Source organism: Lampetra planeri, chromosome 34, assembly GCF_965212315.1.
Source record: "Lampetra planeri chromosome 34, kcLamPlan1.2.h2, whole genome shotgun sequence".
Taxonomy (NCBI): domain Eukaryota; kingdom Metazoa; phylum Chordata; class Hyperoartia; order Petromyzontiformes; family Petromyzontidae; genus Lampetra; species Lampetra planeri.
Genome location: NC_136140.1, coordinates 246,250 through 271,091, shown reverse-complemented (window position 1 = coordinate 271,091; position 24,842 = coordinate 246,250). Strand labels below are relative to the sequence as shown.

The 24,842-nt window shown below is 53.2% G+C and overlaps 1 protein-coding gene across 3 annotated transcripts; it reads right to left on the bottom strand.

Moving 5' to 3' along the window:
- Positions 1 to 663: 663 nt before the first annotated feature.
- LOC144729996 (tumor necrosis factor receptor superfamily member EDAR-like) lies at positions 664 to 23,573 on the bottom strand. 3 transcript variants are annotated; one of them, XM_078610429.1, is made up of 17 exons: positions 22,033 to 23,573; positions 19,121 to 19,213; positions 18,892 to 19,002; positions 18,106 to 18,284; positions 17,266 to 17,363; positions 16,627 to 16,674; positions 16,067 to 16,249; positions 15,614 to 15,650; positions 15,381 to 15,467; positions 14,167 to 14,271; positions 13,652 to 13,691; positions 12,866 to 12,881; positions 5,459 to 5,519; positions 4,726 to 4,803; positions 2,683 to 2,728; positions 1,864 to 1,918; positions 664 to 1,690 (listed from the first exon to the last, which is right to left on the bottom strand). In XM_078610429.1, exons 2-17 carry the CDS (start codon positions 19,202 to 19,204, stop codon positions 1,377 to 1,379), a joined length of 1,542 nt encoding a protein of 513 aa, XP_078466555.1. In that variant the 5' UTR covers positions 19,205 to 19,213; positions 22,033 to 23,573; the 3' UTR covers positions 664 to 1,376. The 3 variants fall into 3 exon arrangements, with proteins under 3 accessions (XP_078466555.1, XP_078466558.1, XP_078466556.1); XM_078610432.1 differs by having other exon boundaries at positions 13,652 to 13,688; XM_078610430.1 differs by having other exon boundaries at positions 22,102 to 23,573.
- Positions 23,574 to 24,842: the final 1,269 nt, after the last annotated feature.

The following is a 24,842-nucleotide window of genomic DNA, read 5'->3' as shown; positions in this document are numbered from 1 at the left end:
GTGCAGCTCTGCACTCCTGCTTCCCCAGGCACGAGCGCGGTAAGCCTCCAGCCCTGGGAAATCCTGTCCCGTGTGATGTGGTCAGGCGTCACCACAACACCAACACAACCTGTGAGCTTTGGAAGGTGGAGTAGTGGACCTGGGATACCACCCAAATCATGTTGAAACGACCATATAGCACCAATCAAACTGATTCAATTATTTGTTAAAGTATCCACGCCGTGAAATATTGTACTCGTTATAAATGTCATGAGTGACCTCTTTAATTGGGCAGATCTGTTTTCTGCCATGGATACAATTGTTTTGTTTCCACACATCTCGGTTGACACAGACCAGGCCAGCTCCTGTGGCGCTGCTGCCGTAAGACAGCGGTTGAGAGGGCTTCTCGGTCACTCACGGCGCTGCTCAATGTGCCCATCTCGTGTTGTCGACCCATTGGTGGATCAGGGCTTCCCCCCCCCCCACGCCGCACGGGTCGCGAAGGTTGTTTCAACAGCTCCTCCCCACGCTGGTGGGCCTGGAGTGGTGGCAGGGGAGCCAGACATCGGTGGGTTGGCTGCACCGCCCTCGAATGACCACGGCACCCACATCCCATTTTTGTCCACGCTGGCCGCCCATGCTAGCGCTGCTATCCAGGCTCATACCAGCTTAGCTTCCAAGGTCTGATGGTATTGCGTGCTTTATTTTTCAGTTACGCAATATAAATTCAACCAAAGTTGTCATTTTTATACAAAATTTCACATCCACGAACGTTCGTTCAACCAGAAAATCCTATTCTCATGTAAACCTTGCAAATACAAGGATAAGGTAATCAAACAAATGTTGCACATATACTGCATTCTAATTCAACATTGCATGCCTTTGCTGCGTTTCAGTGCAAGAACAGTCAAATGTAATGCGTATAACATTTGCAATGGCAGCACCACTGTTCATGATCTCGGCAGCAGCACACCATTTGCCAGCGTGCTTCTGTAACGCCCAATCCTGGAGCCTGCACCAAGCAGGGCCCGACTTGTCCAGCCGGGAGGGGGCCTCGTGACGTGCATGGCGCCTGCCTTGCCACTCCCCTGGCTTGGAATCGGCTGCCGGTAAGTTTCTCATCCTCGGAATTTCTATGAAAGTCGAAATAATTTCCATATTTTCTGGATTACGAGGTACACTTTATCCTCTAGTTTAAAGCAAACGTCACGTGTGTGGGACCATATTTGTTGTAAATGTGTTGATGCCAGGCACAGGTGTTGGGGTGCGTCTTGTAATCGGAATAGGGTAGTGCAACTTCATGAGAAGAGGGTCGTTCCTCATGAAGTTGCACCGTAGTAGTTTGTGGTGACTTGGCTCAGACTGGAAGCTTTGATCAATTCAGCGAATCTGGTAACTCAAACGTAACTTGGGTCGTGCCCTTCGTCTGGCGTGAGGAGCCCCTTGCACAGGAGGTTTAGGACGTCGTAGTGCTTGACGTCGTACAGCGCCTCCAGCAGGCTCGGCACGCTGGCAGCGCGCGTGCTCGCCACGCGCAGCAGCTGCTCCGCATTGCCCAGCAGCAGCGCCTCGTCGCTCGTGATGCCCAGGCGGTGCGCCAGCTTGGACAGCAGATTCTGCTGGCTGCCTCCGCTGCTGGCGGTGAGGGAGGAGTTGAGCTTGAGCGTGAGCGCCTCCCTCAGCCTGAAGTCGAGCGAATCGATGGCCATGTCTGCGCACACGTCCACAGGGGGCAAGCCGCACGCGCCCGACGTTACTGCCGTGCCGAGCGGGCCTGGTGCAGGAGCGGGTCCGCAGGCTGCAGTCCGGGCAGCTCCTCCTCCACACCAGCGGCGGGTGGTGACGTCCAATACACTGGCACGACGGGGGCATACCAGAACTCACCTTTAGTCTTCTTTAGGGCACGTCTGTATAGGTCTTCTACACGCTCAATCATTCTCTGAAAGATAGCGGGAAACAAAGTTTCCTGAATAAAAAACACGTCCCGTGTCCAGCAACAGCACCGACACTGAGGCTCTGTAAATGTGCAGCAGACAGAGTGGCTGAACTAAACCATTTCAGTTCTTTGCATAAAGTCTACAATTTGTGGCATTATCTCAAACGTTCCAGAAAAAAAACGCCACCTCAACATTTAAAAGCTATCGTAGAGCACCTTGCCTACAAAACATTACATCTCACAAATCCGTTCACGTGGCACGATCAACATCTCCGCCTGAACATTTTGCCAACACCCAGATGTCCCACGTGACCCAGTTGCGTTTGCGAGCCACCGCAGACCACCAGATTCCCATTCTCAAAAGCAGTGGCTGCATCGTAAACAAAAGAGAGGGAATGTTACAAGCTAAGGATAATAAAGGAGAAAGGCTAGAAAAGAGAAGCTGAAAGTAAGACACAACATTTTGACGTGAGCAAAACATTTCATCAATAGAACAGCAACTTTGGAGCAGACGCTCAGGCATCCATCCAGGCGGCGTCATCCATCCAGCAGAAACCGGTTCAAATGAGTACAGAAAAAGCAGAATGGTATCACGTTCACAATTGCCTTTCTGCATATTACAGGTGGAATGGTGTGGCTCAGTGCTTTCGTTGCGAATGTCAAATGAATTTCAAACAACCAAACAACTTTCCTTCGGTCGCCTACCACTGCACATAGCACGACATGCATCTTGTACCCACTGGCACGGTGCCACACCAGACACTCACAATTCTCCTTGATCCCTCCGGCTTGATGGGCACCGTGGGGAGGATACTGCAACAACAAAGAACAGCAGCAGCAGAATTATCTCAAACAACTGTCCTCTACGCAATCCTGGCGTGCATTTCACTGGCGGAACAACGTGGGAAGTCGATGCAAGGGTGCTGAGCACGACCTATTGACGTGACTTCTCAAACAGATTAGCTACTGCAGTCCTTGCTGGATGAAGTTCACTCCATCTACATCACAGATGCAGGTTACGGTGGGTGTCCCTTACAGAAGGAACACAAGGATATGTTGCTAAAAAAGGCCGTGTTCATTGTGAAGTCAGCAAGGCATAAGAGATGTGTTGGAGAGTAAACCCACAACATTTACAATTCGAGTATGACGTTTTGCTGGTGATTACAACAGTGCCGGATTATCCCAGTAGCAAAAGTAGCATATGCTACGGACCCCTCACTTTCAAGGACCCCGCACTTTCAAGGACCCCGCGCTCAATGCTTTCAAGCTATTAATTCCGGTTCAGTGATTCTGTACTTGCTCTATTACTATAGTACTATACTGCCTTCAACTTTTTATGAACGACTGGGTGTTTAAGGTTAGCGATTTGTCGTATTATCTGGCTGTATAGCAAATTAAAAACTACAATTACTTTACTGTGCAAGTAAACAATGTGTTTTAATATTCATGTTTTTTTAAATTTAGGGCCCCGTTATAACATATGCTACAGGCCCCACACTAGCTTAATCCGCCACTGGATTACAACCAAGCTTCAAGCGTTTAGCCAGAATTGTGACGAAGTCTTCATCTTTTGGTCTTAAATAGGGTAACGGTGATGTCACCAATGTGAGCCTATCACGTGCGAATGATCCACTGGCATTTATATGACTCCATTAACCCTCCTCTGGTCTTCGCATTCAATGTGGGGTTACTCTCCAACACACCGGTGTGCTCAAGTACAGGAGTAACTCATTGGCACCTTTTATTTACGTGACAAACCTTACTAATTCGCTGTGTCGAGTTGGTGGCGGGTTTAACGACACATTTATATTTACGCGATCCAACTAAAAAATACCCGTTATTATGGCTAATATTGGTCGTGAACGCCGACCACGTGTTTTACTGAGCAAGCCACAGAGGTGCGTGCGGTCTCAGGCCTTGCCACGTTGTGCCTGGGAGGCACTGTCCAGGCTCTGCTTCGAAGGGGTCACGAGATGAGGCGCATTGCGGGAGATTTGGTCACAGGGGAGGTTGGGGAACGCCGGCTCGGGCGGCGGTCCATGAGGAGTGGTGCAGGCCGGCACCCACCCCACTGGGTCTACACCCACCCTACTGGGTCTACACCCACCCCACTGGGGCTGCACCCACCCCACTGGGCCTGCACCCACCCCACTGGTCCTGCACCCACCCCACTGCACCCACCCCACTGCACCCACCCCACTGGGCCTGCACCCACCCCACTGGGCCTGCACCCACCCCACTGCACCCACCCCACTGCACCCACCCCACTGGGCCTGCACCCACCCCACTGGGCCTGCACCCACCCCACTGCACCCACCCCACTGGTCCTGCACCCACCCCACTGGTCCTGCACCCACCCCACTGGGCCTGCACCCACCCCACTGGGCCTGCACCCACCCCACTGGGGCTGCACCCACCCCACTGGTCCTGCACCCACCCCACTGGGGCTGCACCCATCCCACTAGGCCTGCCCACAACAGGGCCATTCTTTTGCCACGGAGGCGGTCTGCCACATGATGGTTGCGCCAAACTCTTGCAGACAGTGGTACGAAAGGAGCAACGTTAGGGTACATGAAAAGCAGACTTGTGTTCCTGCTGGGTGCGCTCCAGCTTCTCAAGCTGCTGGGCCTCCTTTCCAAGCGGCAAAGGCTCCTCAAAGGGCAACCGCGTGAACATCGTCTTCAGAGCCTGAAGTAAACGAGACTACTCTGTTCATAACGACCCAAAGAAGGTCAGCTCGGAATCTTCCCGTGTGTTCTCACCGCATCTCCCCTCAGGAGGAGGCTCACCGCCAACGTGCTGGAGCTCACCTGGGCCCCATGGAGGCGCGCCTGCTCCCGATGACTGACGGCTCCTTGCGCGGAACGGTCTTCTTCCGACTCTCATCACTGAGGGAAAAATAAAACTCAAAAACATAAGGCTAAAAAGAGTTATACATTCAAATCCATGAACATTCTTGCTCATCATTATTCACAGACACGAACTGGAAACTCAAGAGAGTGCAATGGCTACTGCCAAGGACACAAGCTTCGTGCTTGTGGGACGGGGCTCTATGTCCTGTATCAGGCCATTTCTGTAGGATTGTTATAAATGTAATTATCGGTGAACGTGCAGTCAGCGACTGATGTGCACAGCATAGAGGGCACAAGCTGCTGCTGTGCAGTTCTTCCTGTGTGGACTCTGTGACGCGATAACTAAACCAGCGTGCCGCTTGTGTTGAACAAATGCAGCTGAAAAGATGCACTCCCAGAAGGCTGTGTGGCCGATGGGATGTGTAAATATCTATTGTTAATGTACCTGGAAAGACAAAGAGAGAAGTGTGGCGTGATTGATAATTGTTACGTCTGCAATGAAATCTGCATCAGCCACCAGTCCCTCCTCCAAGGCAGTGTGAAGCATGCCCCTCTCGCTCGGCCACTGACAGGACAGGTAATGGCGTCTCAGGCTGCACGCGTGCTCCTTACGTCCATGTATTCGTATCGAAGGTTCGCGGCTTCTAGACTGCTCTGTCCGAGCAGACGCAGCGATCGTTGGTTGCCTCACCTGTCAGAATCATCCTTCACGAAGTTTGGAAATTTGACTTGTTTCACTCCAGAAGTTTGACCTAGGGTAAAGACGCAGCCACAGAGACCTGCTCATGCTCCCGGCTCTAAACCACAATGATACATTTCATACTCTGGTAAACTGTGTCCAAATTGAGTTAAGCAAAGTTAAACCACCCCCTTAAGAGGATTAAGTATGATTAAGTATTATTTTGTAGGTACATCGCTCTACTTTGTGCCTCTGGTTGTCCAACAGGTTGACACTTTGACGATGAAAATGGTGATCTTCATAACGAACTCTCTGGTGCGAGTTCGGTTTGAGGACTTTGCATTCAATGGCGACCACTCCATCTCAAATCCTGCCCATCGACCATCAACCCTTCTTACTGACACGTTCTGCACGAGTCCACTTTACTGTTTGAACGATGTCATGGACCTGCATCGCGCGCCTTCCTCTCTCTGCCTCTCAAATGCGATTCCAAGCACGCATCTCCTTGCTTCATTGACTACTTTCCACTTCCATGTATTATGCCAGTTACCGCATCCTGGGGACAAGGGCTGCTGTGTTACCCAGTTGTGGCCCTCTGAGAGAAATCTGCCACTGTTTGACAAACCCCTTGTCCATGAACTTTGATTTGCTAAAATTAGGCGCCTAAATCTGCTTTGCTTTGTACATTTTTATTACATGAACATTGCATAATTGAAGCTTCAGTACAAACCACACGTGTAATGCGGACGTAAACGACCTCCCGGAAGTGACGTCATGGAGGAAGGAGTTACGTCACGTGAGGGAGAGGGTTCAGGTCTATAAGGGGGGAAACCGGAAGCAGAGGGGGAGTGATCGGAGACTGGGAAAGTGTGAGGCCACGCAGGGCGAAGGGTGAGAGAGAGAGTGGCGAGATCGCCACACACACGGGCCACGAGGATCGGCACCGTCGGCCAACGGTGACCGACCCCGGGGCAACAGGAGCAGCGAGGAGGCTGCGGAGAGCAGCGGGTCTGCAAGAGAGGAGTTGGGCAGCGGGGGTCTGCGCGACGAGACAGCAGCGGGTCTGCTAGGAGGGAGTTGGGCTACGTGAGCGACAGCAGCCTGGGGCTGCAGAGCGAAGAGTATATAGGGGAGTGCCGTGAGGGAAAAGAGATCGAACCCAAATAAAGGACACAGGACAGAGAGAAGCGTCCGAGTCTTTTATTACACTGGTGTCAGAAGTGTAACGGCATGGCTAAACAACTGAGAAAAAATAATATTCCGTCTCCGGCATCGGCTTCATCTTCCGACGACGATGACCTTCCTCCTGCGGTCGACCTGACTCCGGCAGAGGAGGAGATCCGTGCTAGGACGAGTGCGGGTCCGGGGGTCCAAGATGTCGCCGCGTCGGCGGACCCGTCTGCACCAAAGGACGCGGATTTAAGATGGAGTCAGATGGCGGTGCAACTTGAAACTCTCAAGAACGTACTTGCACAGTTGTGTGAGCTCGTCACGCCGAGGGCGGCGTCGGAAGGAGATGTTGGTGGTCCGCAGGAGCCCGGGTTGTCTTCGCTATCGACGCCATCGGCCACGCGGCAAGAAGACGCCATCTTGGGCGTGGCGCACGACGAAAGGCGGGAAGCCGCCATTTTGGGCCCTCCGCGACGGAAGGCCGCCATTTTGTCGACACCACGTTGCGACGCCATGTTGAACATGCCACCGGATGAGTCAGCGGCTGGAGGGAGCGCGCCAAGGAGCCGCAGCCGTCACCTAACGACTGTCAAGGAATTCTCCATCGGGGGCGATTGGAGTGCGTTCGCCTGCAGATTTTTGGCAGCGGTACGCTCGTCGTCGAGGAGAGTTCTTCCGACTCTCCTCGACGACGAGTCCGTTAGATTCTTTCGCTCTATAAAAGCCGCGAAGAAGAAAACATTGCGAGGTGTGTTCGACGAAATGGCAGACGCTTACGAGCCGCCGGATGATGCTCATCGCCGGTTTGTGCAACGACAACGCGCACCCGAGGAGTCCCCTGGTGGCATATAGGGGCGCGGTACTGGAGCTGGCTATGGCCGCATACCCGGAGACGGAGCCTGACCTGCTGGAACCTCTCATCCTGGGGAAGATGCTGGAGTTGTCCCGGGATCTCGGCATTCCTATGCCGGTGTGCGGTCACGAGAAGCTCACATCCCGGGCTGCGGCTAAATGTCTGGATGCCCAGTTCAACCTGCGCCGGTGGAAGCAAGTTACGGCGTGGACGGGGGGGCCCATCGTCGAAGGGGGAGCCTTGGGTTGGGACCCCAAGAAGGCAGTTTATGTGCCGGACGACAGGAGCCCGCAGGAGCTGTCGGCTGCCGCTGCTCCGTGGCCGGGCCGCGGTGGGCCGGGGCCGCGGGCTGTGCCGCCGACACGGCCGCGTCGGGACGGGGCGCCCGCAGCAAGGCGCAACGACATCGACTGTTTCCGCTGCGGGCATAAGGGCCATTACGCCAGGGACTGCTGGGCCTGCGTCCCGGGTCCGCCCCAGCAGGAGGCCTCGACAGGGGCCGCTCCAAGAAAGGATTCGCCAGCACAGGCAAGTCGGTGCGCACCAGACACCCGGCAAGGCTTGACACCTCACTCATCACCGTTGTCATGCGATCCGGGTGTTGTTAATATCGGGAGGCCATTAACTGCGCCTTGTCGCTCGGTAACACAGTGGCGTAAGTTGGCTCGGCGGGTCGTCGCGGCCGCTACCGGTTCGTTCACCGTACCTGGGTCGATACAAGGGGTGGACGTACGGATTTTGGTAGATTCCGGAGCGTCCGCGACCATTATTTCGGATGTAATATTCCATCTCTTGAACATCCCACCAGAGGCCGTGAGTCCGGCTTACGCTTCCTGCGTCGCCGCGAACGGGGGTAGTATGGGCATTGTGGGCCAGGTGGACGCTAACATCGCTATCGGGGGAGTGTCGGCCTCGGGAATTGTGTTAATTTCGAGGTCTCTTGCGGTTCCTTGTTTATTAGGGACCGATTTTCTGGCCAAAATGCCCATTCTAATTAGAATTAATGAGAACTGCATTGAATTACCGTAAGGCCGTAAAATTGCGTTTTTGCCATCGCCCTGGGGGCGACCTGCTCCTGTCGCCCAGGTGCAGGCGTTGTCCGAAGTGTCTGTTGATATTCCACCTGGCTCACAGATGCTCATTCCTTTGCGTTATCGGAAGCCTGTACCTGGTCGTCAAGGAGCCATTGGGGTTTTGTTGTCGCCGTCCGCCACCATCACGGGTGGATCGGCGCTGGTTGGGGCACAAACTATTGTCCGGCCAGACCAGCAGCCGTTTTTGCAGGTGCTTAACGCGAGTGCCGAAAGCGTGTGTGTGCCGGCGGGTACCGTTGTGGCACATGCCACTACTGCGTTTACAGCTCATGATGATCTGTCCAGCCGGGGTTTTGTTGGAGGTGTTTCGGGGCCCGGAGCTGCAGATGATAGCTGGATTGCTGATTTGTGTGGGGAGAATTCAGCTCTTTCCGGGGAACAATGTTGTGCGCTTCATAAATTATTATTTAGCTATTCTGATGTGTTTAGCTCCGACGATTTGGACTTAGGACGCACCTCGTTGCTTTACCATCATATTGACACAGGGGACACTGCCCCTATTCGGTTGAACTCGCATCAGATGAGTCCGGCTGAGCGAGAGCATGTTCGAGGGGCAGTGGATGACATGTTGGCTGCGGACATAATATCTCCGTCTAACAGCCCGTGGGGCGCACCTGTTGTTTTGGTCAAGAAGAAAGATGGCAAATTGCGATTTTGTGTAGACTTTCGTAAATTAAATAAAGTGTCGGTGGCAGATGCGTATCCCCTGCCGCGTATGGACGACTCTCTCGATGCCTTGTCGGGGGCGAAGTTCTTTTCAACGCTAGATCTCTCTTCGGGCTTCTGGCAGCTTCCCCTTGACGAGTCCTCGCGAGAAAAGACTGCTTTCCGTACGCCGCATGGGTTATTCCATTTTAACTGTCTTCCGATGGGGCTGAATGCGGCCCCTGCCACTTTTCAGAGGTTGATGGAGTTGGTATTAACGGGGTTGCAGTGGGAGACATGTCTTATATATTTAGACGATATTATCGTCTTCAGCCGCACATTTGACGAGCATTTATCGCGGTTGGAGGCTGTGTTCACCAGGATGCGTTCTGCTAATTTGAAATTTAAGCCTAAGAAATGTCACCTACTGCAACACTCTGTGCGTTATTTGGGGCACATTGTCAGTGCGGACGGGGTGACCACAGATCCGGACAAAACTGCGTGCGTCCGCGATTGGCCAACCCCTGCCACGGTGGGGGATGTGCGTCGGTTTTTGGGGTTCGCCTCATATTATCGGAGGTTTGTTCCAAATTTTGCTACGATCACGAGGCCCTTGCATCTCCTTACGGGTAAAGGACACACATTTGCTTGGGGACCACCAGAGGAGGCGGCGTTTCGAGGCCTACGCGATCTATTGGCTACGGCACCGACGTTGGATTATCCGGATTTTGCACATCCCTTCATTCTGGATACGGACGCGAGTGACACGGGCATTGGGGCGGTGTTGTCTCAGTCCAAAGGTGGTGTGGAACGCGTGGTGGCGTATGGTAGCCGGGTTTTGTCTCCCGCTGAAACCCGCTACTGCGTCACTCGCAGGGAACTGTTGGCTATTGTTTTTTTTCTCCGCCAATTTCGACCGTATCTGTACGGTCGTTCGTTTATTGTTCGCACGGATCATGCAGCCTTGCAGTATGCTCTTAAAATGGACCAACCATCCGGCCAGCTGGCGCGGTGGTTGGACACGCTGCAAGAATTTTCCTTCCAAATTCACCATCGGAAGGGAGTGCGTCACGCTAATGCGGACGCACTTTCCAGGCTGCCGCAGCGATCCCCTTGCGCGTGTGCATCGGGGACGCATAGGTGTGGCCCGATTCAGCACCCCCCTCAGCCTGTCGCGCTGGCAGTCGAAGTGCCTGAAGCTCCGCTTGAGCCGGGGCCGGCTGATGGGGGACCGGCTGATGGCATTCTACATCTCCCGAGGTCTGTGTGGATTCGGGAACAAATGTTGGATGATTCTTTGGTAACGTTACGTAAGCGGCCTGTGAAGGGGAGTGGGGGACTCTGTGCGGGAGGCGTGCCGGAAACCGCTCTCCGTGATGGCTTGCTGATGTGGAGGGAAGGGATGCAGGAACGCTGGCGTCTTGTTGTACCGGCATCATTGCGGTACGAATTGATTAGGACTCTGCATTGTGACACGCTTTTACATCTGGGGGTGCAGAAGACGCTATTGACGCTGCAGCGAGACTACTATTGGCACGGCATGACGACGGATGTCGTCGGGCACGTTCGCGCGTGTCCCGATTGTGCCCGCCGTAAGCCACCTAAACATCCATATGTGCCGCCGATACAATCTATTCAGGTGTCTCGAGTTAATGAGTTGGTGGCGTTAGACATTTTGGGACCCTTTCCGCCATCCGCTAGAGGAAATAAATATTTGCTGGTAGGGGTGGAGTACCTCTCCCGCTGGCCGATGGCCTGGCCTTTGCCTGACCAGTCAGCGGCGTCTATCACAGACGCCTTTCTATTTGGGTATGTTATGGACAAAGGGGCGCCGGAGAGGCTCCTTACAGACCAAGGCCGGAATTTTTCGTCTAAATTGTTGGGGGAGGTGTGTGCGGCTCTGGGAACAAAAAAAATACGGACATCTCCCTACCACCCACAAACGGATGGTATGGTGGAACGGCTTAATCGGACCCTGTCCGCCATGTTGTGCCACACGGTTAGTGAAAAACAATCGGATTGGGATTTGCATATCCCTGGGGTGCTTTCAGCGTACCGGATGACGCCGCATGCGGCTACAGGATATTCGCCGTTTTTTCTAATGTACGGTCGTGAAAACGTACCGCCGATTAATGAACAGTTGGGAACCGGAGCGAGGGGACCTGCTAAGCCTTTTCCTGATTATATTCAGGACACCGTTCGCCGAGTCACTGAGGCGCGGGAAGGGGCCCGCATGGCTACGGCCAAAGCCCAGGCTCGGAACGAGCGGTGTGCGCGACGTTCAAAAGGGGAATGCCCCTGGAAAACGGGGGACCTGGCCTGGCTCCATTGTCCACAGGTGCGGCCAGGTACCTCTCCTAAGTTACATAAACCATGGCACGGGCCGGTTCGCCTCATCGAGGTTCCCAACCCACAGTCGGCGCGTGTTCGGTTTGGTTCTCGGCGTTGGTTCGTCCACACAGCTCGGTTGAAACCATACGTGGCCCCTCGACCGGATGCGTCATCTCCTGAGGTTGCCTTGCCGGGGTCTGTTGCTGCCGACTCGCCCTTGCCTGTGCCTGCTGACCTTGCAAGAGCGCCTGTCGTGCCTTTCACAGACGAGCCGGCCGTGACGCGGCAGGGGAAAGAAGACTCAGCTCGGGGTGCGCCTACCACGGCTGCGGAACCTTTGAGGCCCGCAGCCCTTCCAACCCCGCCGCGGACGCGATTGCGGGACGCCTCTGATGCTGCGCCTTCGAGAATAGGGGACCGGGACGTTGCCAGGCCTCCAATAGCGACAGACGAACTTCAACCTGTCGCCCTTAAAACCCTGCCACGTTCCCGCTCGGCGGGAGGGCCACCGACCGTCCGGGACGGCCCGGCGACCCGCACCCGCTCGAAATCCCTCACATTTCGTTAATTATTGTGTTGTGTTCTTGTTCTTTCGGTATATTATCGTGTGTTCTGTGTCCTTTTTCGTATTCGGTCGTGTTCGCTCGCATTGCTTGTTGGAGTTGTGTTCAGCCGAGGTCGGCTGGATTTTCTCTACGGGGTAGGGTGGTGTAATGCGGGCGTAAACGACCTCCCGGAAGTGACGTCATGGGGGGAGAGGGTTCAGGTCTATAAGGGGGGAAACCGGAAGCAATAGGGGGAGTGATCGGAGACTGGGAAAGTGTGAGGCCACGCAAGGCGAAGGGTGAGAAAGAGAGTGGCGAGATCGCCACACACACGGGCCACGAGGATCGGCACCGTCGGCCAACGGTGACCGACCCCGGGGCAACAGGAGCAGCGAGGAGGCTGCGGAGAGCAGCGGGTCTGCAAGAGAGGAGTTGAGCAGCGGGGGTCTGCGCGACGAGACAGCAGCGGGTCTACTAGGAGGGAGTTGGGCTACGTGAGCGACAGCAGCCTGGGGCTGCAGAGCGAAGAGTATATAGGGGAGTGCCGTGAGGGAAAAGAGATCGAACCCAAATAAAGGACACAGGACAGAGAGAGAAGCGTCCGAGTCTTTTATTACACATGCATTGAATTTTTGTTACACAAATGACATGGTCGCAATATAATCATTTACAAGTAGCTGTAAGAATTTTTTACTTACAATAATTTACAGTAGATTTAATCGATGGAAATTAATTACAGCATTATTGTTCATGCCAGTGACTATGAAATAAACGAACTCACCATTTTTCTTGTCGCTCTGAAATTAAAAGCAAAGATTAACCATCACGTCGTGTGCATTATATCACTGGTTCACTTGCTGGCGAATGCCCCTTCTGAGTTTGGCCATGGGAATACGCTCACATCTCCATCGCCAACAGTGAATATATAAAAAGTGACGCGTTGCAGTCATCCTGGTGAATCTGCCTCTTAACCAGTCGCCTCTTAAACATCCACACAGACGCGTGTCCGCGTGGAGAGGCTGAGCCGTGATGAAGACGCCACTGGGTCCGTGCCCTCTCCATTCACCGAGAGCAAAGCCAGGGGTGGAGGAGATGCCGATTATTCCACTCCTTTATCCAGGAAATGCTCCTCGAGTCTCAACTCTTTTTAAGGAATGTCCTACCAAGTCTTTTTGCAGGAGGGGGCGAAGTGCGATCCCAATTTAGCCGGGCGGTGGTGGTGCGTGCCCGTGGAGGCAGCGAGGGTTGGTGGATCGCCGCACACACAAACGTTGTGAAACTCCCTTCCCGTGGGCGTGGAGGTGCCATGCCCTGGCTCGCCAGGAGACGGTGGCACAGCACTCACGTGGACTGGTGCGGACACCTCGCCGGGCACAAGCGGATCTCGCCACTTTACGGCAGTAAACAAACGTCATGTAGCCAAGGAGAAGCGCTTCTCACGGCAATGATTTACATGGAGGATTGGCGGGCTCGCATCTGGATGAGAGAAAGCTGAATGTGCATCGCCAATCCCGGGGGCACTGGTGATACCCATCGACTTTGTATCGGGATGAAGAGATCGTTTTACCTTATCGGATTTCCTGTTGGTGTTGTGTTGAGAGTGGCTACTGGGGAAACAGAACACGCGGTATACGGCATGAGAAACGTTCACGCAAATGTATGTTAATCACGGAAGCACACTGCGTGTATCCGGCAGTGTGTGGCAATCCAATCTCCGTCTCGTCCAGGGGATGTCACCACTCGTGAATGAGTGCCCAAATCCACATCGACAGTCTCTCTGTGTAGAACCACTTCCCATTTTTAACTCATGTAGCTCCCAACGTAAGCTAATTCTAACCAGCATTTGAATATATTGCCTTATAAAACACATGGCCAGCGCTCATGTCAACTGAACTAATCATTTTGAATGAGTTTCGACTCATATAATAGCTTTCCAATCTCAAACATTGTTATACAGTTTTGGAAACACCTTTTAAACTTACTCGAATGCTTGCAATCTGCTAACACGACATTTAAAAGCAGATTGTAACACTGTCCTGGGAAGCCTTTGGTTGGACGAAAAGAGAATGGAAGATAACTCACGATTTCAAAGAGTTCAAAAGGTCTTGGCAATGCTCGCACTTGCAGTTCTTCAGCTTGTCGCAGACGCTTGGGAAGGTGCTGTGGCGTCGTTGATGCAGCAACGGTCTGACAGCCATGAACATGCACAGGCGTGAGCCGTGAGTAGTGAGCTCCACTCATCACTCAGCCATTAACACGCAGGCGTGAGCTGTGAGTGGTGAGCTCCAATCATCATTCAGCCATGCACAGGCGTGAGCTGTGAGTGGTGAGCTCCACTCATCACTCAGCCATGAACATGCACAGGCGTGAGCCGTGAGTAGTGAGCTCCACTCATTCACTCAGCCATGTACACACAGGCATTAGCCGTGAGTAGTGAGCTCCACTCATCACTCAGCCATTAACACGCAGGCGTGAGCTGTGAGTAGTGAGCCCCACTCATTCATTCAGCCATGAGCAGGCGTGAGCCATGAGTAGTGAGCTCCACCCATCACTCAGCCATGCACAGGCGTGAGCCGTGAGTAGTGAGCTCCACTCATCACTCAGCCATGCACAGGCGTGAGCCGTGAGTAGTGAGCGCCACTCATCACTCAGCCATGCACAGGCGTGAGCTGTGAGTAGTGAGCTCCACTCATCACTCAGCCATGCACAGGCGTGAGCCGTGAGTAGTGAGCTCCACTCATCACTCAGCCATGCACAGGCGTGAGCCGTGAGTACTGAGCTCCACTCATTCACTCAGCCATGCACAGGCGTGAGCCGTGAGTAGTGAGCCCCACTCATTCACTGAACCATGCACAGGCGTGAGCTGTGAGTATTGAGCTCCACTCATCACTCAGCCATGTATAAGCAGGTGTGAGTTTTTATGCACAGCTCCAGAGACATAGATCTCCTGTATAGCCTGAACATACTTTTGGGGCAAGTGCTGTTAGTGAGCACCTATTAAGGCCGGTACGGCACATGAAGGGGTGGGTGGCTAGCACCACACCGCCTTTGTCTCCCGAGTGCTGATGTTTTACAAATCGTACCAGGTACTCATTTGAGGCTGATTCGACTTAGGGGTGGCCCAGGACCGTATCAAATATTCACCACTGTAATTGGTTGTGAGCGGGAATCAAACTCGATGTACACTAGCACGTATGCTATGTTTGTCTCATTTGAGAGGGGGGAGTTACAGAGAAGGAAATGAAATGCTCAGGGTCATTCAAATTAACATTGGTGTGCATCTGTTGTGACTCAACTGCCGTCCACTCATGCGCGACTGTCCTGCTGGATCGAACGTGGCCTCCTCAGAAGGGCTGTACTGCAAGTCTCTGGCAGTCTTCATCCTGAACCAAAAGGGCAAGACAAGATGTTCCGCACGTCGATATGCTGGGCCATTTAAGCGCCCAACAAACGCACATCCTTAAATCTTTACCGGATAAACACGAGCAACGAGAACAGCCGGTGCTGGGCTCGTTATGCTGCAATTTACCTTTCTGTTGGCAAGAGCGGAATTGTGGCTTGTGTAGCTGCAAAGAAGACAAAGATATGATACATTTAGTTGTGTTGGTGCTGTTGAGAAAGTAGTACATTCAAAGAGTGCTGGCCGGGTGCTGAGCATTTTTTTCACGTTATAAGTTTTTGAGCCGGCTGGCCAGGACAGGGCAAATCCTCACCCACTCGAGTCAATTCAGAGCATCAGTGCAGTACACGCAATGTGCACATTTTATATTTTCATTCAGGTGCCTTAAATGTATCAATAAAACCTCACCGACCGAGTCTCGAGGTTCTTTTTCAGGGGACGTTTTGCTAATTGCTCGATTGAACGAGCGTCCCCATTGGGTAAGGTGGCGAGCGTCGCCTCGTCATGGCGCTCGCCAGCGAGTGGAGATCTCTCCCAAATGCGCCGTGGCGTGCGCGGTGCGTCCCCGCGCGCTGCTCTCACCCGAGGTCGCTCGGCAGCCGGATGAGATCCTCTGACACCAGGAGGCCACCGGGTTCACGAGGCGGCCAGTGGCCCGCCGGCGCGGCCCACAGACCGCCCACACGACCAGGACCACCAACAGCAGCAGCACGCCCAGCAGCATATAGAACAGCGGCCGTATGTGCTCGTGGGATGAAGTTGGCACTGCAAGACGACACGAGGGCAACAGGCGTCACCTCCAATCGTCTCCACAAGAAATGCGACGGACACCAATGGTCACGGCGCAAGCGGTCGACGGCCCACGGTCTGCGTCCGGCACGTGGCGCGGCCTTGGCCGGCGCAGTCACGGCCGACGTGGTTCTGACTGGCTGGCGAGCGTTCGCGTACCACCGCCGCTTTCCGTCGGCTCACACCGGGCTGTTCTCCGCGAGCTGGCTACAGTGATGTCGCGTTCATTCTGATCCTCGCCCATGGAGATTAGCGCCGCCACATTTCTCATTAGAACCGGGAGCGACATTGACGTTTGACCGATAACGAAACAGGCGCTGTCACACCTTAGTGGCGTGAGTGAGAATACTCACCGGCATGGGGGATTCTGACGTTTGCGGTAGCGCGAACATCCCCACATTCTAGAGGAAACACACACATAATATAGAGTGAAATATGGCATAAGCCAGCAACAATCACGATTCTAAACACTTATCCAGAAAACTCATGGATTCTGACAGATTCTTCATGCCCTAAAGTTACCTTGTCCATGACTTCACTTTATCTGTGCTGCTACTTCAACAAACGTCTCAACCCATGCATCGCAAAATATTGCAATATAGCGAAGTTTAAACCAGTACAATGACAAACTGGCCATTGGTAAAAACGCAGCTGTGGTGTAAACAACAAAGTTATAGCAGATGTATCAACTTTTAGGTTCCGGGAGCTTCAGTCGGGCTATAAACATCTCAAATGAAATAGATAATCAGACCATATCTCCGTTTTATATAAAGAATACTAAAGTATTCTTTACACAACCCATTGGCCCTGTGACCATCTGGGAGTGAATTATTTCAGCAGCATCATTTCAGTCAAAGTAAATTCTGGACCGATTTCGACACGCGGTGTCTCATCATCAGCAGCATCATCATCAGCAGCATCATCATCAGCATCATCAGCAGCAGAGTCCGTGTTGATGGACATCTGTGACGAGCCAGTGAAGTCGCTCCCACCGGGGAACTTTGTTGTTGTGGCTCTCCTGCAGTCGCAGCACTCGTTCTTGTTGTATCTGTTGCTCGAGTCCGGGGACAGCAACGCGCAATGGTAAAACCTGCAGAGAGCGACGCACACGAACCATCAACAATCTCAAGCCATCGAAACTCAACACATTCGTCAATCTTATCTTTGAAAGAATTAGGTATACAGACCCTTATTCCGAGGGGCTTAAAAGCAATCATACAATTGTACTTAAGACAGTGGTTGAGATAATAAAGAGTGGGGTTATTAAAAGTGGAGGTGTCGTTATGGTGACAAGAGAACAGGCAGGAGAGGTCAAGGAGGGGTTGGGGTGGGCCTGGTCGTAGCTAGGGGGCGGGGAGTAGCAGTCGGATGGGCTAGGCCGCTAGGCCACTAGGGAGAAGAGGAATATACATCGTAGCATCTCCACAATGAAGAACGGACATTTCCATAAATAACACCTATTATATGTTTATCCCTTTTAGGGTCACGGCGTTATTAACGGATGTGTGCAGTTATTGCTATTTATGCTCATGCTCCGCTGCCAATGCAGCATCGCAAACCATCGTTTCCTGCGCAGTCAAAGCAGAGGAACATGGGGCTTGGAGGAGACCACGTGGTCCCCGAGCAGAGTGGCCAGGGAGGGGGGGCAGAGATCTTCCAAGGAGATTGAGGCAGTGGCAGAGGGAAGACCCCAAAGGGGATCCAGACAAAGGGGAATGAGATCAGCGTAGCAACAAGCGGATGGACCGTGGCTGACTCGCGACGAGTGGCTGCTCACTGAGCAAAGGCAACGACAAAGGAATTGAAACGGGCGGCGGTGGTGGAGCGCTCACCCGGGCAGACACTCCCCGCAGACCGAGTCGTGCTGCTTGTCGCCGCCCTGCTGTGTCTTGGCGTTGTAGAGTTCGCAGTCGACGTGCGGCTGGCACTTGCCATAGCCCAGTTTGTCGCTGTAGTAGCCCGCGGGACACGCCTCGCACGTCGTGCCGTCCCCATAGTCGTGGCCGCAGACCTGCACGTGGCACGTTCGCGACCCGGGCCGGTGACCCCCAGGTCGGTGTCAAGAGGTCAGTGGGCCCTTGCTGTGAATCCCAGCACACGGCTCACCGCCACTCCCCGCCAACTCGCACAGCTGTTGCTTGGTCGGCATTCCACATCCAACGAGTTTGGCATGGAGCCCTTCCCACAGTCGACTCAACATGCTCATCAGTAACACTGTGGCGTTAAAATAAAAAATATATAATCGGCCAAGTTACCAATGACCCTGCAATTGTAGAATGTGATTGTGGTAAAGTATACACGTAATTATAAAGGTCAACTTTAGGGATTCAGAGGTTCGTGGATTGATGGATTAAAATCAATTCCAGTTGCTCTCAACAAGTGTATCGAGTAACGTGCATCAGAATGGATGCCATGAAACCTCGTGGTTGCGTTTTCCTGCATACATCTCTCTTTCTAGGTGACCTAACAATCCAGAGTGCCTGTTTCTCTTTCCACTCATCACGAGGCGTGTGCAATTAATGTGTAGACGTGGATGGCGGTGGAGCACATGGGGTAGTGACTGGAAGCGTGGCTGCGAAGAACCAGATTGTCTGATTCGTTGGTTTGAAGCGCATCACCTGATTGGGCTCCTCTCCTGGGGGGCACTGTCGGCAAGGCTGGCACAGTCCGTTGGACAGGAACTGGTGCTCCCCACACATGGGCGCGCGTGCAGCCACGCAGGTGACGAGCTGCCGATACAGAAGATGCGGCGGTGAGCAAACTCGACGGACGTTGCAACTACCAGCCGTGCATACCCTGGCTCGGGATGGTGAGGCCGGGTAAGTGGAACGCAGAGGGTCGACTCACTGTGCCGAGCACGAGGAGGAGCGACACCCCGGCCGCCACGGAGGCTGCGTGGGGCGGCACGACACGGCACGGTGGGCAGCCCATGCTCCCACGCTGCAGACAGCATGACCAGCAACACCATCAACATCACCATAAACATTGTAAGCATCAACATTATCATCATTAACATCATTATCATTGTATTAATAAACAAGTGCAGTTTACATGTCATGTGAAAATCTGTTTCAGCTCAGCAATCAAAAATTAGAGAGTAAAACATCATATTCGCATTTATCGCCCTCAAACCCTCCAGATAACGACCTTTGTAGTCCTAGGTGAAAAAATTACAACATCGAGATATTTGACTCCCACTTCTTCCAAAAAATTTGGGCCCATATTCAAGGGGTGGCTTTGCAGATGTTTCTAGTTGTGAGCACAATTTTAGACGGGCCAGGTGGCTCAGCAGTGGAACGAGTGGCTCACAGTCGCGAGGTTGTGAGCTCGGATCCTGGGTGGGGGTTGACTCATGAGGGACAATAGTTTTACCGCCTCTGTGGGAAAGTCAAGTGGTCGCCCTATGGATATACTCACCCCTGCCATAGGAATGTTGAATTTCACTGGCTCGGAGCTGTGAACTGGAGATGAGCACCTCCACAATGCTCAACTGAGAAAGCAATCACTTTGACTACGCGATTCGACTCTATAAGTGCCAACGTTCAGCTTTTTAGCCTTGCTGGAACTTCATGAAAATTGACATTCATTCCGTCTCATGACGAGCAAATCAAGAGTAACTGGTCACGGGCATTACCAGCTACTTACCATTATAACACTCCACCAAAAATACCTGCATTAAATGTCACATTGGGACTATAGCACCCTTCATAGCCTCCAGATATGATCTAGCATTGGGCTATGTTCAACAAATATTTGTTTTCATTCACCCAATTCTGGGTGGCACGGATTGAATTTTTTTGGTTTTGGAGATTTTTTCTCGTGACATTTGTTAATGTGCTGCATTATCTTCAACGGAGCGAAATGCTTAGGAAATGACATTACTTCTACTGGTATGTTCTAATATCACATACACATCTAATATCACATACACGATTGCTTTGTATTGAGTTGTGCCCACCTGGGACCCGTAAGGGTAGGAATTCCCTGGTATAGTGACGTATTCTTTTTCACGATGCAGTGTGTTTACCTCTTGGCCTATGGCTCACTCCGACAATAACTTCAGGAATGGCATCACAGCCTCTTGTACGTATCATCATCAGCAACCACGCCTCGGATAGTCACCACGCCACGAAGAAGTATGTGCTGAACTATTCACGTACGCCGCTTTAATCACTGCTCGGGTGCAGACGAGGACAACGAGCACCTTGCTACCTTTAAACAGAGGCACCAAGTGATCCTCATTCGTGTCGTGTTAAACCTGCCAATGTTTGGCATCGCATCTTCACTTGGCTGAACCTTGGTGTTCTTCACGTGGCAGTTTTGCATGCATACTGCACTGCAGTGTTTTCTTCATTCATCGTATTGCCCCGACTCTTTGGAAGTGAAGATCAAATCAGAACAGACGGCCAGGTGGGTGAGAGGTCCGAGAGGCTAAGCCGGCACAGTCGAGGCCTGGGATCGAATCAGGATTTTAGCCGCCCGTGGGTAAAGCCGGGTTCTCAAGTACAGTGAGTTCATGTTCTCAAGTACAGTGAGTTCGTGTTCTCAAGTACAGTGAGTTCGTGTTCTCAAGTACAGTGAGTTCGTGTTTCCAGCCCAGTCACGAACGACTGGTACTGGCACAGGAGGTCCCATGCTAGTTCTGTGATAGCTCCTTCCTTGGAAAATTCACAAACACTGCTCTGAGAGTTTCCAATTGATTCTTCATATCGTGACACATTGCCGATAGCGTAATTCGATACAAATACAAAAATAAGCAGGGCCTTTCTCAGCAATGAAACTGACATACGTGACTCGGATCATACACTCGCTGATATTTTCAAAATTTAACTGAAAAACCTGAAAGGCTGGTTTGGAAGTGAAATAAAAAAAAAATCTCCACAAATAATGAAACATTTTAAACATTGCAAGTACAGTAATTTAAATATATCTGAATAAACAAAGTTTAAAAGAATTACTGTGCTGTAGGCATATTTAAATGTACTGTATCAGGTCAGTAACGCATTCCCTTAACCTCACACTGAGCTTACATACACGTCATAGGACCAATGTCTGCTTGTCCTCTGATCCTCGTGTATACAAGTCAGAGCAGCGGTACTTCCACCAGCGTTCACGTGCCAAAGCTCGCAGGCCTCAGTGTGCAGGGCCCCCCAGTCAACCCATCATTTGGCCACGCAGCAACCCCCCCCCCCCTGCCCACTGCACTGAGCGTGACCTCCACGGAGACCAGTCGCTCTGGTGGCGAGGGCCGAGCCCTCTCCATCGCTGTGCCACGACCCAGCAAGCTGCCGGAGGGATTACGGAATGAGCTCGCATTACCGTACACACTGACAGCACCTGCTTGTCACGCAATGGGCCCCAGAGTAAGCAGAGCCCACGGTGTAAACAGAGTCCACGGCGAAGCCCTCTCTGGTTCGCAGCGAGAGCCCCGGGCTGACAGTCCGCCTATTGCTGGGCGGCATTCTTCTGTGATTGCTGTCAGCAGTGGCCGACCTCGGGAGACGCAGTGGGAAAACCAGTTCCTCGCCCAGTGTCGCAGTCAGCCATTTGGCGCGCACGAGACAAACCAGCCCTCGTGCCTGCGGCGAATGCGGCTGCTTCGTAGTCACCATGTTGCGGAGAGCTGCAGCTGCTTTGCACCACCGGTAACACAAGCGGCACTCGCCAGCATCTTGCTGGATATGCTCAGAACGGTGACGACGGGGGGGGGGGGGTGTTATTGGCGCGAGTTCTGCCAATGAGGTGGACCGGAGAAATACCGAGTAGCGAGTTTCACGGCGCCTCCTCGTGTCACGGGGACGTGTCGATGAGGCGAGGAGGCCACTCACGGAGCGGGGGCTCCGCGCCTCGCCGCGCCTCTCCAGGCCGAGTCGGCGGTGGTAGTCGCCGCGCGGGGCTCACGGCTGAGGGCTCCTGTCTATATCAAACAAACTCACCAACACACCCAGCACAACACATACAATGTAATACTTAATATTGTTTATTTTGGGTGAGATCGCGTAAGTATGAATGTGTCGTTAAACCCGCCACGACCCGACACAGCCAACTAGGAAGGTTTGTCACGTCAACAGAACGTGGCCAATTCGTGGCGGGTTTAACGACACATTTATATATTTACGCGATCTAACCCCCAAAAAACTATACTATGGATATTGGTCGCGAAAGCCTCCTTCGTGTTAAATCAAATACAATGTCACATCCAATCAATGTTGTCAGCAGTTGTCCTCACACACAACACAGTCCACTCACTCACAACACACACAACACTCACTCACAACACTCACTCATACACAACACAGTGCACTCACAACACTCACTCACAACACAGTGCACTCACACACAACACTCACACACAGTGCACTCACTCACACACAACACAGTCCACTCACACACAACACTCACACACAGTGCACTCACTCACACACAACACTCACACACAGTGCACTCACTCACACACAACACAGTCCACTCACACACAACACTCACACACAGTGCACTCACTCACACACAACACTCACACACAGTGCACTCACTCACACACAACACAGTCCACTCACACACAACACTCACACACAGTGCACTCACTCACACACAACACTCACACACAGTGCACTCACTCACACACAACACAGTCCACTCACACACAACACTCACACACAGTGCACTCACTCACACACAACACTCACACACAGTGCACTCACTCACACAGTGCACTCACTCACACACAACACTCACACACAGTGCACTCACTCACACAGTGCACTCACTCACACACAACACAGTCCACTCACTCACACACAACACAGTCCACTCACTCACACACAACACTCACACACAGTGCACTCACTCACACACAACACTCACACACAGTGCACTCACTCACACACAACACTCACACACAGTGCACTCACTCACACACAACACTCACACACAGTGCACTCACTCACACACAACACAGTCCACTCACTCACACACACAATGCACACAGAACCACACGCACCACGGTCACCACCAACATCCAGCACAACCACGCACTCACCTGGAGTATCCCCAAAACAATCCCCACAGGTGTCCCCTGAATACCTCCACAGGTGTCCACAGGTGTCCCCTGAATACCTCGACAGGTGTCCACAGGTGCCCCCCTGAATACCTCCACAGGTGTCCACAGGTGCCCCCCTGAATACCTCCACAGGTGTACACAGGTGTCACCTGAATACCTCCACAGGTGTACACAGGTGTCACCTGCTCCCGTCTCGCGCTCTGCGCGGGTCTCTCACCGCGGAGTGCGCGGCCTGCTGAGAGGCCGCGCCCCGAGACTCCTCCCCGTGTACCCTCACCACCCTCACCACCCTCACCACCCTCACCACTCTCACCACCCTCACCACTCTCACCACCCTCACCACCCTCACCACTCTCACCACCCTCACCACTCTCCCCATGTACCCTCACCACCCTCACCACTCTCACCACCCTCACCACCCTCACCACTCTCCCCATGTACGCTCACCACCCTCACCACTCTCACCACCCTCACCACCCTCACCACTCTCACCACCCTCACCACTCTCCCCATGTACGCTCACCACCCTCACCACTCTCACCACCCTCACCACTCTCACCACTCTCACCACCCTCACCATGTACCCTCACCACCCTCACCACTCTCACCACCCTCACCACCCTCACCACTCTCACCACTCTCACCACCCTCACCACCCTCACCACTCTCACCACCCTCACCACTCTCCCCATGTACCCTCACCACCCTCACCACTCTCACCACCCTCACCACCCTCACCACCCTCACCACTCTCACCACCCTCACCACTCTCCCCATGTACCCTCACCACCCTCACCACTCTCACCACCCTCACCACCCTCACCACTCTCCCCATGTACGCTCACCACCCTCACCACTCTCACCACCCTCACCACTCTCACCACCCTCACCACTCTCCCCATGTACGCTCACCACCCTCACCACTCTCACCACCCTCACCACTCTCACCACTCTCACCACCCTCACCATGTACCCTCACCACCCTCACCACTCTCACCACCCTCACCACCCTCACCACTCTCACCACCCTCACCACCCTCACCACCCTCACCACTCTCACCACCCTCACCACTCTCCCCATGTACCCTCACCACCCTCACCACTCTCACCACCCTCACCACCCTCACCACTCTCCCCATGTACGCTCACCACCCTCACCACTCTCACCACCCTCACCACCCTCACCACTCTCACCACCCTCACCACTCTCCCCATGTACGCTCACCACCCTCACCACTCTCACCACCCTCACCATGTACCCTCACCACCCTCACCACTCTCACCACCCTCACCACACTCACCACTCTCACCACCCTCACCATGTACCCTCACCACCCTCACCACTCTCACCACCCTCACCACTCTCATCACCCTCACCATGTACCCTCACCACACTCACCACTCTCACCACCCTCACCATGTACCCTCACCACCCTCACCACTCTCACCACACTCACCACTCTCACCACCCTCACCATGTACCCTCACCACTCTCACCACTCTCACCAC

What these genes read in the sequence shown, in the direction of transcription:
- LOC144729996 (XM_078610429.1), bottom strand. Translation starts at nt 19,204, where the DNA reads ATGGGCTGCCCACCGTGCCGTGTCGTGCCGCCCCACGCAGCCTCCGTG. An exon ending in TCCTCCTCGTGCTCGGCACA is followed by an intron (nt 19,003 to 19,120) that starts GTGAGTCGACCC and finishes CTGTATCGGCAG; the next exon opens with CTCGTCACCTGCGTGGCTGC. An exon ending in CGGAGGGATCAAGGAGAATT is followed by an intron (nt 1,919 to 2,682) that starts GTGAGTGTCTGG and finishes GCTATCTTTCAG; the next exon opens with AGAATGATTGAGCGTGTAGA.